The 16,356-nt window shown below is 41.7% G+C and overlaps 1 protein-coding gene across 1 annotated transcript in view; it reads right to left on the reverse strand.

The window, feature by feature from the left end:
* The window catches only part of unc5c (unc-5 netrin receptor C), a 108,561-nt gene that overhangs the window by 8,427 nt on the left and 83,778 nt on the right, over positions 1–16,356 (reverse strand). The window contains exons 5-12 of the mRNA XM_035668018.1: positions 15,095–15,275; positions 13,254–13,421; positions 12,807–12,971; positions 8,909–8,965; positions 6,111–6,296; positions 3,748–4,110; positions 968–1,055; positions 640–811 (exon numbers count right to left, since the gene is read on the reverse strand). Coding sequence (XP_035523911.1) covers positions 640–811; positions 968–1,055; positions 3,748–4,110; positions 6,111–6,296; positions 8,909–8,965; positions 12,807–12,971; positions 13,254–13,421; positions 15,095–15,275 — 1,380 coding nt within the window. The remainder of the gene's footprint in view (positions 1–639; positions 812–967; positions 1,056–3,747; positions 4,111–6,110; positions 6,297–8,908; positions 8,966–12,806; positions 12,972–13,253; positions 13,422–15,094; positions 15,276–16,356) is intronic.

The following is a 16,356-nucleotide window of genomic DNA, read 5'->3' on the forward strand; positions in this document are numbered from 1 at the left end:
TGTGTGTGTGTGTGTACGTGTGACAGTCAGAGAGAAGGTGAGGAAGAGAAGGAAAGAGGGAGATAGGCAGAAAACATTCACACTGATGCCCTCAGCACCCCAACTTATCATCATCAACACTGTTAATGATGGAGCTTGCAGGCACAGGGCTTCCAAAAACACCAACACAGCACACACACACACACACACACACACACACACACACACAAACAAACAAAAATAAGCATTCATAAAGGTACAAGAAAACAGTCTGGGGAAACAACAGTCCCAGCCCGTTCCCTGCTATCAGAGGTTTACTATTTCAGCACCTGGTTGCAACAGGGCTTTGCTCTGAGTGCTGAGCTACACAAACAAAGCAGAGAAAGTTGATCCCCTTTACCTCCTCCCTGCTATCTGTTGTCCCATGCCATTTAATCATTTTGTTTTCCACAATACCTTTCCCCTTTGATCTTTGCTGAGTAGAATTTTCCACCAACAAAATGCAGTGTGGATAAATATTATGGAAAGCCACATCAGTGAATCTTATTTTAAGAGGCGAATATATCATTTCAATAATACACATGGCTGTGAAAAGTACATTTTCAAACTTGACCACAGTGACAGACATTAGAGTCATTTATCGTACACCCCACGTCTCACCTCCCACTGGTTCTGCTGTGAATGGCTCTTGAGCTGGATTAGCCAATCCTGCTGGCCGTCACACACGGCACAGTGGTGCATGGTGATGATGACGGGTCGAGTCAACAAGGCCCCGGGGGGTCCACAGCTCACCACAGGGCCCAGCACTGTTTGGCCATCTTCAACAGAGGGCCTGGAGGTGCACAGAGAATAACACACAAACAAACATACACACACACATGCTGTTTAGTGGCAATGTGACGGCAGTCTCGGTGTATGGGTGACATGGTGGAGCTGACAGGGGTAAACACAGCTCTGGGGCACTGATGTGGTAGGTGGCACTGCGTACCTCATGTTGTCCTTCCTTTGAACTGTCACATACATCTCATACACTCTGCCCTGAGGAATGGCCCCTGCTGGAATAAGCAGACTCACCCCTGAGGAACACAAAAACCGACAGACAGACGCACAAACAAACAGGCATAAGTGAGAGTTGTGAGTTGTCAGGTAGAACAGAGGACTCTTAACAACTATTTATGCTGTCAATGCCTTTCATCAGTGTGTTGAATAGGTTTTTTTTTGTTCAGTGTAAAGTTAGTAAGAGAACAGACAGGGACATCAGACCAGCATAAGAACTCTGAATATTTGTATTACATATGTATATCTTTGATTCTCAGCTACAAACCCACTCTGTTATACAGTATAAATAAAATAAAGGCTGTTAATGCTATACCATTAACATAAAAAAGTAAAATATTAACTATTTTACTTATAATGGATATTTCTTAATATATTACTGCACCAGTAAAGAGGAGTTAAAGCCTGAGTGAAACGTAATAATTATTTTTCTTAGAGTAATAATCACAATTCCTCTCAGCCCCACATATAAAAACTATGGCACTTTACTGCCTTCTCCTATGGCATCAGGAAATGATGTGACATTTCATTTCTAAAAATCAATGATCTCTCTACTCTTCATAACATTCTCATATTGCTGCAGCCAGCATGATTTACATTTTTCCATCTCAGATTGATTTGATATGATGTCCTGTCCAATGTGTTTTTTAGGACCCTACCCCCCACATTCCCTCATGCACACACACACACGCAAACACACACTTTCTCTCTCTGGAGGGGGGTTCTCAGATAGCTCATTGATTTCCCATGTCCTTGTACTGAACTTTTCAAAAGGTGACAGACAGCTTCTCTTGCTAGCTAGCAAGGCAATCACAACTCTGCCACGGGGACGTCTCGCACACTGCCACTCTCCCTCACAGCAAAGCTTCAAAGAGATGGGAAATGCATTTTAGGATGCAAAATACCAAACAGCCACACTGACAGTGCCACAAAATATTTCATTACCCAGACACACGAACAGATCAAATATCAAATGTGCTCTTTCCTCTCCTTCTGCCTATGTAATATGATGAGGTGGCTGAGCACAACCAGCAGCTGAGAAAATTTTTACAGGAATCAAAATAAAAAAAGAAAAACTTAAGAAACTTGAGAAGTCGGTATATCCTTTAATGTCTCTGCTAGTTTGTCTAAGCCTGTCAACATGCATCTGTGGCATGTTACAAACAGCCCACATGTGTTTGAAGTGAGGACAGCACGGCTAATGTAAGCTGCCTGAAACAGTACACCTCTACGTCAGTACTTCTAGTGCACCTTAGGTATCCATCAACCCTTGTCATACTGTATGCAGTCAATATACTGATGGGTTACACATGGTTTAGTATTTTATTTCAAAGTCACATCTGTGTGTGTAAAGGTTATCCTAGTAAAGATGGTAATGTATAACAGAGGCAGCTCACATCAATGTTTCAATTTCAAAGATTTACGATCTTAAAGTGAGAAACAAATACAGCAATACTCTTAGTTTTGGCACATTTCACCATGTGTATGGATGAATGTGACACCATTAATAATTGGAGTGGTTATTGTGCATTTTTGTTTCAGATTTGAAAACGAAAAAAGGGTTTTCACAAACTCTTTTTAACTAAGCTCTAATATGCCCATATCGCCATTATATACCGACTGAGCAACTCTATAAAGACACTTTCTCAACTGCATCACAGATTAGGCAAAAATAAATCTGGCACTAAAGACACATAAATCCCTTTATGTTATGTGTTAAGGTGGATTTTGACTTGAAAGATCCCATGAAATGGCACTGTTTTGCTTCCTTAATGAGATGTATTTCCTAATGAGACAGGTCTTAAAGTGATAGTTTGATCATTTGGGAAATACGATTATTTGCTTTCTTGCAGAGAGTTGATGAGAAGACCCACTCTTATATCTGTCCGCTAAATATGAAGCTACAGCCATAAAGAGTTAAAAGAGGTGGAAACATCTAGCCTGGCTTTATCTGAGGGTAACAAAATCCTTAATCAATATGTCATATCTTGTATGTTTAATCTGTATAAAAAACAAACTGTAAAAAAAAAATAAAAAAAAAATTGTGTGCTGGACAATTTCTTGGCCGGGTGCAGTGATTTCCTTGTCTGGGAACTAGACTAATCTGCCAAACTCATGATGTTTCATTTGCTCTGGCAGATAATATCATTTGCATTTGCGAATTAGTCTGGCAATGCCAGGCTAGTGATTTCCTGGAGTCTTGTTGTCACCATGAGGTTGCCAGGCAACCAGACACTGTGCCCAGCAAGGAAATAGTCTGGAGTTTCAAGTGCATGTTTCATGGGATCTTTAAGGGTAATTTTGAGCTGTAAACATCACCACCAGCCTATGAATGAAGGGTGGCCCCTTTGGAGTACATGGGAAGAACTGATGGACGATCTCTTCTCCATGTCAGGCTACACAGTGGAGAGGAGTTTATCTTTTCACCACAGACATGTGCACACACACACACACACACACACCATCTGAAAAGAGAGCCACTGAGTAAATGAAAACATGCTAATGTGACGGCTAATGCGTTTTAAGATGAACTACAACAGAATTTACTGGGATTAGCAGAGCTCTCTCTCATGAATCACAACTAATTTATTCCTTTGTTATATATGTTTATTTGAAATCTCTTTTGCCTTATTAAAAATATCAATTTGCTCTGAATCATAGACAAAAACACACACATGTAAAAACCCATCCTCTCTTTGTTTGGTATAGTACCTGAGTTGGGCACAATGAGATGTCCCCCCTGGGAGCTGAAGGAGCCCAGTGCAGTGCAGGATGGATCCCTGGTGCGGAGCAACGTTTGGGTCTGTGTGCGACGGCCCATCGTGCTGTCACTGTTGTCCAGGAGGCAGTGGGGTAACTTAGGTGACAGTTTAGAGGAAAATTCCCCTCCCAGGTCATCCTGTGGAGTCACTAAACCTGAGGAGTTGTACACCTTAATCTTCAGGTTGGGAAGAGGGTCCAGCAGAGGAGAATTGGTCATGGGGATTTTGTCAGCCACATCGTGGAGGGCGTAGACAGGGCCACGGTACATGGCAGCCGCTGAGGTCAGGTCAGGGGGCGCTGTTAGGAGATCAGCTAGAAAAGAAAAGAAAATGACATCAGTTAGGGCAGAGTCTTAAGAGAGAATTATGGTCACTTTACTCTTTCCAACTGTGAATGTGGAGAACTGGTAACTTGAGACCAAAATAACCACGAGGAAAGTGTTGGCAGCAATCAGCAAGACTGCTGCCTGGCTTTACTCGTTTGTTTTTCACTCATTAGGGAAGTCCACTTGACCACCAAGAAACATTACTCAGTCAGAGAAGTTAAAGGAGCAGCTGTGATTCATGAGTAACAGATGGCATCACTAGCATTCAGTTTACCCGGTAGGTACAAGGATGAATGTTCAATAGCTGGGCTGAGTGGGTGGAGCGATGGCAGTGGGAGCTCTCTGTCCTCCAGCTCCTCCACTGCCTCCACCCCCTCTCTGTTTTCCAACAACACAAAGTTTATAAATGATACAGATGTCACAAAAGTTATTCAAATAAGACAAGATAGATGGCTGGGAAAATGGTTTTTGTAGTAGTACTGCAGTAGTAAGTCCCATTAGGAGACTATTCTTTTGCATATAGGCCTCAGGTTTATATCTCTTTCCATAATGCATTCATTTCTCTCACACATGCTCACACATAATTTCCTCCCTGTCAATATTAATGATATCAGCTGTTGTCATCAGCTGGACACATCTGTCCAATAGCACAGCAACACATCTGTTCTGTTAGCCTATCATGTTGCTGCGGTTATTTTTAATATAATTTTCTCTGCCTTCAGTTCATTCATGCTGCTGTCATCAGCGAGTCATCAGACACCATCACCAGTGTCCATGGGGGGATTTTTATGGCTGCTGCTCAGGGCAGACGGCTCTTGATCACAAAAATCTCCCTATATACAGTCCAAGTGCCAAAGACTTTCTGTAAAGGTTTAATTATTTCTTATCGTTATAATAAACAATCATCTTTACTTCAATAACTTGTCTCTCCTGATCCTGATTATTAGTAGTAGCAGTGCTATGTCAATGGTATCATCAATCACTCTAAGTACTGTATAGTTGTGGTAATAAGTTGCAATACTGTTATCTATTAAATAAGATTAAGTTCTAACTTTCATTGTTATGATTAAACTAAACTAGCTGAATTATATCCCTTTACACTATGTTTTGTATTTGGTGCTGAATTGGTAGATATCTTGGATGTCTCACATTGTCAAAGACAACAAGAGAAGGAGCACATTTATAAAAAAAAAATGTGTCTCTAAAAACAAGCTAAGTATTTGCTACCCAAGCAATTATTTGTGGCATCTATTCTTACGAACTGAACAGTATTCTAAATCTGATTTTCTTTTCTGTGCTCTCTGTTTCTGTCTGTTATTTTCATTGTCTTTCTTTTTTTTCCTTTGTCCTGTTCCCAAAACCTCCAACTGACTATTTACAACACAATTACTCTGATCCGTTGGTTTCCCTGCTGTCTTTTTGTCCAGCTTACTGCCACCTGTCCACATCCTTGTGGTCTTACTTTTCCCTCCGTCCTACATCACCAGCTCAAATCTTATTACAGTTTAATATTCAACATACAGACTGGCCTTATTATGCTTTAATGAAGGGGCATAGTTTGGCCTTCCATTACAGCGACTAACATTTTAATAGTTTCATCACCTGTCTGCACAATCATGCAGTCTGCTGTCTGTATTTTATATCACAAATGTTCTGCCCATCTACACTCAAAATGGCACTTACATTATCACTAACACACATGTGATGACAGAATCTGATAACACAAGTGTGCTATCTCAGACAGGGGATTAAACTTCAATATGTTTTTGTACCAACTGTACTGAAACTCAACTGTTGGCAAGTATCACAAAAAAATAAAATTATACCTAGCCTTAGTGCCACCTGATGTTGACTAGCTCACTCACAGGTGATAGGGATTCATGTATGTGGTTGAAATCGAGATATAAAATATGCACACAGACACACACTCATACATGTAGGCAAACACACACACAAACAAAAATATACATCTATTCTGGTACTCCACCTTTGCGGGCAGTCTTGATGCTGACTGGCTGGAAGCCTCCGTTGAGGGCGGAGGAATCAATGATGTCGGAGTCGAAGTTGCGGTGGTTCTTCCTGTAGATGAGGAGCGCCACAACGACAGAGATAACCAGGCACACTGCTATGACAATACCCACATACAGAGCTACATCATCTGTACTGGGGGCCACTGGAAGAGGGGGAGAGGGGTTGGGGAAAAAAGAAAGAGAGAAAACAGTCTTTTAAGATCTCATAAGTTCACATCAATAGTGTTAAGCTTTCCTTTTCAATAAGACGGAGTTGTGATGAAGCCATTATCAGCAGACTAATATCCTGGTTTAAGATTGAGCCGGATATTAATAACCATCTACTGGGAAATAAATGCATCCAGTATATCTCTAGCCTTTTTTTATTGTGGTTAATGCTGGCCCGTTGTGGCAAATAGTCTGGGTGTTGATGAAATAATATAAGACACTCTTAATTTTCAAAAGTGAGAAGGGATAATGATGCATGTACTGTGGAGTACTGAGAGTGATGCACAACGTTGGGTCTTTTACAAAGTCATACATGAAATCTTTCTTGTATGAAGCCATATTGTGTGAGAGGGGATTGTATGCATGCATCATGAAGATAATAAGAAAATAAAGATGATGATTATAAACTCTGTGCAAGACAGCGCAATTAATAAGGACGACTGCTCCAGTGCAATGCCACACTGTCCTAACAAGCAGGCTCAGAGGCAAGATCAAAAGTTCTGAAGATGGAGATATAGATGTTTTCATCTTCAAATTACCGTGCTCTATGTTGGAGTTCAGAGTCTGTCTCTGTCTTTGTTCTTACACACTAAAGATAAGATCTAGACATAGCTTGCATTTCTCAAATTGTCTTTCATCTCTGTCTCCCTCACAGAGTCTTTCTGTCCACTTTCCAGCTGGAGAAACCTCTGTGATTAGTAGGCCTGGCATGGATATAATGGCTGTTAGAAACACAGACTCAGACAGGCACGCATAGCAGATCAGACCTTTTAATGGATGCCTACTGACAGTCTGAACTCTCTGGTGTTTGGTAAAGAATGTCCTTCACTGTCACCAAGTTGACAAATGTGGAGAAACTCTTCTTTAAAGGTAGTAAAATGTCAGAAGGCATGTGTGAGCTTGCATGAGTGCATTGTTCAACGTGTGAATACACACTGTACATGTCAAGGGCTTCTACAAAACAGTCAAGGAACAAAACAAATAAACCTCTTATTTATGAGGGAATAAAGTTATTTTTGTAAGAGAGAAATGTCTATTTTTGAGATAATTTGAGTATGCAAATGGAGCAGAATCTGTACCAGTAGATGGCAGCATGAGCCATAGATCCGTACACAGAACTTTCAGGGCATGCATGATGGCCTAGCATTTGTGTAAATTAGCCTCATGTGTCTCAGTGATACAGATGGCACTCAATCTGTGTCTCTTGTGTTATCCTGCACAAAGGAGGAGAAAGGAGAACAGCAAGAGAAGGGACTGAAAGCCACAACTTGTTTTTTTCATCACATCCTTGGTCTCCAAGAGTAAAAGAACGTACGTTCTTTTTGTCTAGTTATGACGTGATGTTTATGAATAATGATAAATAGGTATTTAACCGGAAGTTAGTACACCATTCAACATGTAGCAATGTAGTTTAAACTTGAAATAAAATTGGCTATGACCTTCACCGGGGCAATCTCTTTCACTTACAGTATATGCATAGTGCTTAAAAGAAAAAGTCGATTTCTTTAGATGTACTGAATGGCCACAAATAAAGAGACGGGGGGGTGGGGGGATCTAATACTGTAGTTATTTCAAAGAGGTAATTTCCCTCAGTCCCCAGGAAGGACATGTGTGGCCTGGCCCTCTCCATTCAGCCTTAAATGAGACATCACATTAAACAGGAGTGTCAGGATATATCCTCATATATGTTAGGCTTCTAATCCTTCCTCTAGCACAGACACGAACAGAAAACAGAGCAGGGAGGCAATGATGAAAGTCTGAAAATGTAATTTTACTGTGCTTCCTCTGCCAAGCTTCCCTGCAGTTATTTAACATATATCCCCTCAGTCGAACAATCTTCCATCCACGCTTTGATGATAAAGGCAGCAACCTGCTAAGTGTACGCATTAAAATGTATCACTTAGATTAATACATCCCTTTGAACATGAGCCATTGTCGGAAAGGGAAAAGTACAAGAAATGGAAATGAAAGGGATTATTGAACACTCCATTTTCTGTGAGGACGCAGAGATTTACAGAGGCAGGGTGAGATACAGAGAGAAGAAAATATTTAAGATATACAGTGGGTTAAGTTCTTTGTCAGACTCAGCGCCTGAGCTGACGGCACAGCCAAGTGTCAGGCTGAAGTTGGAGCAACAAGGTAAAGGGCACTGTCAGCTCTGAGTTAGAGAGCAGCAACATAGCTGTGAACAGGCATTCGGCTAGCAGAGACACATTATAAGAAAAGACAAAACGGAAATCAAAAAAGCAAATACTCTGTGGGTGTTATCTGTAAAAAAACAGGATAGCAGTAATGAAACATTGATGGAAATGAAAAAGCAAAAGCAAACTTTTTTTGTTTTGTTTTATGTTTTAAGTAAAAAAAAAGAAAAACACTTATAAAACCTTGCTGTTTGCAAAAAAGTAATATCTTCTAATGATTTATCTCGGACTGTGATTGACTTCAAATTCCTTGTGCACAACCTGCCAATGAAGATTAGAGACAGACAGACATGAGAATGAATGTAGAAATAATGTAAAAAATAAATGATAAAAAAACAATAACTCACATGAATTTCCAAAATCATTCTTGTCTTTTGCCTCAGAGGACTTCTGATAAAAGGAACCTTGAAGAGAGGAAGGGGTTGTGGATGGGAGGGGGAGAGTAGGCAAGGTAAGGAGAGGGGGTGGAGGTGGGGTGTTGGAGAGTTGGGGGGTGGGGTGATGGGAGAGGGATGATGAAAATCAAATTTAAGCCAACAGAAAAACAAACTCAACAAATGAGACAGCAACAAACTCATGAGTAGGACTGATGACACAGGGAAGCGATCTTTCTTGATTTGGCCCCTCCTCTCCAGATCTGTGTATGGAGTATAGAGATGGATGAGAGGAGTTGGGGGGGCATGGAGGTTCTGTGAGGAAGTGGCGTGATCCATCAACTTGGCTTAGTGCCTCAGCAGCAGCAGGACTGATGCTGGCAGGTGAGGGGAATGGAGGGGCTGATAAAGTGTGGGCTCCAACAGAGTCAATAGAATCAACAGCCTTGCATCTGTCACTGGAAGGTGGATGGAGAGGGTAGTGCATTTGATAAAAGGAACGATTATGTTAGGAAAGCAGGAAATGAAAAAAAGGGTTGAAGGACAGAGATTTGGAGAAAAATCGCCAACATAGATGGTTTTTTTGGCCCCAACTGGGCTTTTGGTTGTGCTTTGTTGTGGCCAGGTTATACGTGGAAGTGAAGTGGAAAGCAAGGTAAAATGGCAGTCAGGGATAGTGCACTAGTACACATAATATTCAGTCTCCCTGGGACATCCATAAACAACTATACAAACAATGAAGTCCTTATTGGAGAGGGAGAGAGCCACAGGCAGACAAGTGGACCGACAGGAAAATCAATGACTTGATAGATGGGGCTGGTGTGTACATGTAATCAGGCAACGGGGAGGCTGGGCTGGAGCAGGGGGAGGTGACTGTCAGGGTCAGTCTAACTGATGGGCCATTTGAACCCATCCTGTAGAGTTTCTATTCATCCGTCGTCTAACAGTATAGCCAGAGTAAAAGCACGCTCCAGTGGGTGGGCTCCGAAGGAAACCTCAGAGCCCCAGACAGACAAAGATTAGTCTTCCCTGACAACACTGAGCTGGAGAGGACAGGGAGACTCAAAGTACAGGAAATCATTGTCTGTGTTTCGTCCATTACTTCCTTGAATGTGGCAGATTTCCAACCTTAGAGAGGGATACTGTTGTCTGGCAAAACTGACGTCATCATTAGAATAGCCAAAGGTTAATTTTTGCTTCTATTACTTCTCAGTGGGGATTCTATGTTAACTGAAGATGATGACTGTATGTCAGAAGATCTTTGTTTACATTTAATCAAAACTTTTCTAAAACGTATAAATATTGTGTAAATAATCTCATGTTCTTGTAAGCTGAGGTGAACCTTAGAGTCGTGATTTTCCAGTCTCTGGTGTTTGATAGCAATAAAGCATCTGCCCTTGCTGGAGTATGTGCTCCCCTTTTCTCTACATCAATATGTCAAGGAAATGTCATGTCTGAGAGCAGGGTTACCAAAGGCTTGAAAAACAACATCAGAATCAAGGAAGACAGACCACAGAGAGAGCACAAAACAGAGATTTAGACAGGTCAGCCTCAGTGAACTGTGAAAACTATACTCTTGTGTGAGAGTTGGGAAGTTCTATCTGAACAGGCAGAGTGCAACCTCTCTAGTTCAATCTGTAGATACTTAACTTTGTTAAATCCAACCCCGAAACTCCCGGACAGTCTAAATGTGATAAACAAGCTACAAAGTAAATTATAACACAACTTTTTCCTTTTTGACTCAGGTCAGTTGTGTTTTCACAGTGTGCAGCAATGGAGGCTGAGCATCACGAGTGCTATTTCCAGCTCTGGTCGTATCATATTTCTATGCCAGATTTTTGCGATGGATTGCAATTGAAGTGATTTAAATAAATTCAAACAACAGAAAATAAGATCAAGCTGCAATGGAATCCAGAGACACGTGTTTGCTCAGATCCCAGCACTGCACTGGAGGGAGCAGATCAGCGGTCCGAGGTGAGTTCAGATTGCACACAACTTCCATTCCCAATCATATTTGCCATAATGTGAGCTTTTAGATAATGGGCCGTTCTCCTAAATGCTGGTGGAAATGGTCATTAGCATTGACATAAGTGGCTTCACCCTCTTAGCTTCCAAAAAAATCAATCCCTGAAATGATCCTAAATCTATATCATTATGGCTTTATATTCTCTGCAAACTGACCATCAATCTACCTAGAACTAATGCTTCTGAGATAGGTTGAGTCGCAGGGGGCATGCAGTGGGGCGGGAGAGTGTGGGGTGAGCGTATGTTGTGCCGCAGAGGGAAATAAAATAAGATGAATAACACAAATAGGAGCTGATCTTCTTGTAGATTGCTGCCTGATGTTTCTACACACTGCAGACATATGACCTTGGCTATAAAATAAGCTAATGCATTCCTCTCACACTTAGATTAAATGAAGTCAATGAACGCTGAAGTCATAGTGTTCTGTCAGTGCATATGGACTTACAGTACAGTATGTGTTTACTTTGGACATAGACATGCAGATCTATCAGCCAACTGCGTCTAAAGATGCATATTGACCGCCAATGTGATGTCAACCATAACCTACAGTACATCATGTCGACACCATACTGCAGGTAGCAGTTTACAACCCCATGGTGCAGCAAAATCTCAGATCATCTGCACACAGTGACGGCCAGCTGTACCAAATTCTAGACATCCAGCAGCCGGGCCTCTGTTATATTATTAGTGTCACAATCACCATCTGTAGTAGGTTATACACACGGTGGAGGCATCTGTGACAGTGTGTGGGTCTAACACCTTCAAAGATGTTTATTAGAGAAGATGTTTATTAAACTAGACATTAACTCAGTTACTGTGCAGTATTTCCAGCTATATCATATTTTCTTATAGGTTAGTATAGGCGCCAAAAAGAGGGCAAAGACTGTTTTAGTAGATGAAGTTCAAGGTATCAAATGCTTTACCCTGTATCTTCTTAATACTGCAGTAAACACACACACACACGCGCATCAGAGCAACTGCAGCATGATTCCAATCTGTGAATGTATTATAAAGGAGAGGGAGCAAGATTTTTGGCTCAACTAAACTGTGTGGCTGTTTTGAACTTGCTGGAAGAAAAAGAAGCAGAAAACAATTCGCTGCCTGCAGAAAAATATCTGGCTGCACCACAAACTGACTTTGGCCTTTTTCTGTTTAGCAACAAAACAGTCAAGCCAACAGAAGAATTGTGATTTATGAGAAAGAAATGCTGGTGCATCCTGGAGGCTTTTGTGTACTTTGAAATCATTGCAAGAGTCGAGTATTATCTACAATACTTGCTCTCTCTCCAACACATGTAATTGCCAGCACTTTGTGGCCTCGTGTTTCCTCTCATTGCACCTAAGGAATCCAGAGTTTTTAAATTAAGGTAGCAATCAAAGCTGCCTGGTTGTTGCGACCCCCCTTATGTAATTACAATATAATCACTTATTATTATTTTAAATATAACTCCCAAATGCTTAGCCTGTGACAAGGATAATTACTCAGAGTGCTTCCCCATGTGGCCAAGTCTTTTTTTGACATATACTTATATTTGAGCTGACACAGGAAAAGATGTGCAGTGGTTTTCTGTTTTTATGTCAGTTTTCTCCAACAGCTTTTGTGTATTATGCATGTTCAAGTAAATAGATTGAGTGCAGAAGACAGAGCGAAAGGCGTTTTAGCATGTCTTGTTTATGTATGAGTCATGTGAAACAGAGTGAGCGAGTGACAGGGTGAGAGTGTTTTGTGAGGATGTGAAACACAGCGTGGTAATGAAAGAGCAGAGTGAAACTCATGGTCAAAGGGTGAAGAAATGTCTTTGGTTGGCAGGTCAGAGAGAGTAGCAGAGGATTAGTCGGGTACTCACTCTGCATGCACAGCCCATCGGTGCAGTTCTTGGACTGGAGCACCATGCCCTCACAGTCCTTTCCCCCGTTTTTGGGTGCCGGAGCGTTGCATTCTCTCCTCCTCCAGTGGGTGCACTCTGTCCCACAGGTGGACCACTTACTCCACTCTGTCCACAGGCCATCCACTACCACACAACAGACAGGACGGATGAGAGTAATGTCAGTGAAATGATGAATGAGGAGATGAAGACAGACGACAAATGAGCGGGTGAGTGGATACATGATTTGAGACAGCGGGAGACATGTGGGAGAGAGACACACACGTAAGGGTGGAGGCACAAACAGAGCGAAATATGCAAACACAGAGTAGTATCATATTTTATGTATTTTGTTTTTGCGCACCTACACCCTTTACACCCACTTCTACACCCACTTCTAAGTGGGTGTATTGTAATTTTATGCCATACCTGGGCAGAGAGGATTACACGCCAGCTTCTGGATGCCTTGCCCTTCACAGATAGCGCCGCCATTGAGAGGGGCGGGGTTGGTACAGCTGCGCGTGCGTTTCTGGTAACCACGACCACAGCGGCTGTTACACACTGACCACTCTGTCCATGTCGACCATCCACCGTTCACTGAAATACATGGTGATGAAATGTCATAAAATATCACTCATGTTTTCTTACAGTTTTGAAAATAAAATATATAAAAATAAGTTTTGAAATAAAAAAAAACACAAAATGAGACAAAGTAAAACACAATCTAACAAATGAAATCAGAAATACAAATGCAGTAAAAGCACAGAGATACTAATTTGGATTTGATCAGGTTTGTTGTTATTTGATCAGTACATCAAATGAAATCCATGGGGGTCATGCACATCTCGATACAGTATGGTTATTTGCACATTGCAAAATGTATATACAGAGTTTTTGTGTTTTGACCCTGAAATCTCGGGTCGTTACTTTGCCTTGCAGCCAGACAGTAAATTCTGGTCAGATTGCTGCATTTTCCATTCACTGATTCCTCCTAATGCCTCTCTTCCCTCTCTCATCCATCTCTGTCAGCAACTAAATCCAGTGCAGAGTGACACCAGGGCTTGTGGCTGAGAACAAGTCTGTGGCATTTGAGATGGTGGAACTGGGCCCCTCGGAGCCTCCGACTTTCAAATGTGACATGCTTATGAGTGAAGCCCAAAATATTGGACTCTAGGGAAAGAGTCTGCCAAAGCCCCACATTTTTTTACTGTCTGCTTTCTTTCCTCCATGGATTATGGATCTATCTTCTCTCTTCCCCTTTCTTTCTCTTTTGTTGCCAGCCTGTGCTCCTGTTTCCAGTGTCCTTGTCGCGGGTTGGTCTGGAAACCACTGGGCTAAAAACACACTGCCTGTCCTTACTTTTTCAACACTAGGATCACACACAACTCTTCCTTATCCTTTGGGTTTCTCATAGCTTTTTAGAGTCTGTGCACTTATAGCACAACTGTGCAGAAATGTGCACATATCCCCTTTTGGATAAAGAAGCAAGGGCAGCACAAACAAATGCAGTGGCTTGTTGTACTTTCTCTCAAGGATGAGCTGACATTAAAGCAGTTTTAGAATAGACTGCGTTAGTGACAGGAAAGCCTTGCAGAGACAGTGAACCTTGTCCTGAAATCTGCTCTCTCGGCTTCATAATTTGTGTTTCTACATCACCCTTACATTGATCCATACTAGCCACATTGTCCCAGTGTTGAATTAACTCCACTAGATTTGAAACTTGGTCAGTGGTATCATGGTCAAAGTACTATTTTCAAGCATTTGTTTACTTTTATCTTGCGCAGGTATCCACATGCAATACATCTTCATTCAGTGTGAATAGGCATCGCCTCCAGCAGGCATTGAAGTTCAACTTCGCAGCCGTGCTGTGCAATAACCGTCATGTTAGTTGATGTTAGGGAGACAGTGGGTGAGTCTGTGTGAAGCCACAGCAGGGGTCTCTTTAAGTATGGCTCAGCCACATCAGTACCTTCCTCACAGTTCAGAAAATCCCAAATCTTCAATTTTTTGCACACCTTCCGGCAGGAACCAGATGAGTGAATGTTTCACGGCGCAGGAGAGAGAGGGATTTGCTTTATTCAGAGTGACTTTGAAATTTGTTTTATTTTGAGTTTTGCTGACTTCTAACAGATTTCTCTGTTACTCTTTTCCTCTGCACTAGTGTCTGACTTCACTGAGCTCTCATGTGGCCGTAAACGACTGTTTGCAGGTTATGGGATGTAAGACTAGTTTTGGATCTCATTGAATGCGCTGCTCAGTTATAAGATTACCATAGACGATAACTGTGGCGGTGGTGCTGCGTCTCTTGGCCACGATGTTCTTAGCCACACAGGTGTAGTTGGCCGTGTCAGACAGACGGGCCTGTTTGATGATCAGGTTATGGTCGATGGTGATGTAGAAGTTTCTGTCATCTGCAGGATCAATAACTTCCTCGTTCTTTAACCATTCCACCTAAGAGAAGAATAGAAAGGGAGCGTAACAAGAAAAAAATGAGAAAAGACAGACAGCTCAGAGACAACAAAAAGCATTTCAAACAGAAGCTGTGAGAGAAAATATAAGACAGGTTGACCTCATTAAATTGTAGAGGAATCACAGCAAAGAGTTTAAACAGCTACGTTTTTTTTCTTGTCTCTGCCTAACCTCTCAAATAGCAGTGAGCGCCAGGATTAGAGGCACAATTGTTTATGTCTCTGAGGTCCTGCTACAAAAAGTCAATATCTATCATGCTCTTTTTATTCTCCCCCTAGAACAAAGCCCTACAGTAACAGCATTGCATTGCAGACAGCAGAGAAAAGAAAACCCTCCACAATTCCTGAAGTTGAGAGGCTCTCTGACCTTTCCTTATGAGTTTCATTTCTCCAAATGATACTGATATTGAACTCCTGGCACTATCACAGAACAGGGGACCATTTAGAACCTTTATTTGGCTGTAAATCACAAAGATCCTTTTTCTCTTCAAGAGGTGTAAAGCTCTAAAGAATAACATGCCTCACACTCTGCAGCCACTTTGATTCAAAATATTTCCTGGTTCTCTGGTTTTCTTCAAAGAAGCTGTCCAGTGATGAGGAGGCCTGGAAAATAACTAACTTCCTGTGTATTGTGATATCCCACAAGGAGCAGGACCCGATAAGAGATAAGACACAAAGGAGCAGTACAGGCCAAGATAAGCAGGATGTTTATAAAGGCTCTTTCTCATGAGAGATTAAGTATCTCAAAAAAAGTGGGGCAATAACCTGATATAAGGCCTGCCAAGACAAAACAGTGTGTGGGCGTACATGTTTTCTTAAGAAACAACACAGAAACGGCATGTAGTGGTGCGGAGATGTACAACACATTGGCCATTGTTGGAAGACCAGCATTGTTGGAACTTTCTCAAAAGATAAGATGGGCTGATTGTGACCTGCACTGGGTTACTCACAATCTTCACCAGTATCTGTGTTAGTTCGAGATGACAGATATCAAAAATGCCATCAGTGTCACACTTCAGCTAGGCTGCCTGCTCTCTTATCCAGTGTAAACACATTGGAGACGC

This window comes from Morone saxatilis, unplaced genomic scaffold (genome assembly GCF_004916995.1).
Source record: "Morone saxatilis isolate NCDOM2014 unplaced genomic scaffold, NCSU_SB_2.0 Contig21, whole genome shotgun sequence".
NCBI classification, from domain to species: domain Eukaryota; kingdom Metazoa; phylum Chordata; class Actinopteri; family Moronidae; genus Morone; species Morone saxatilis.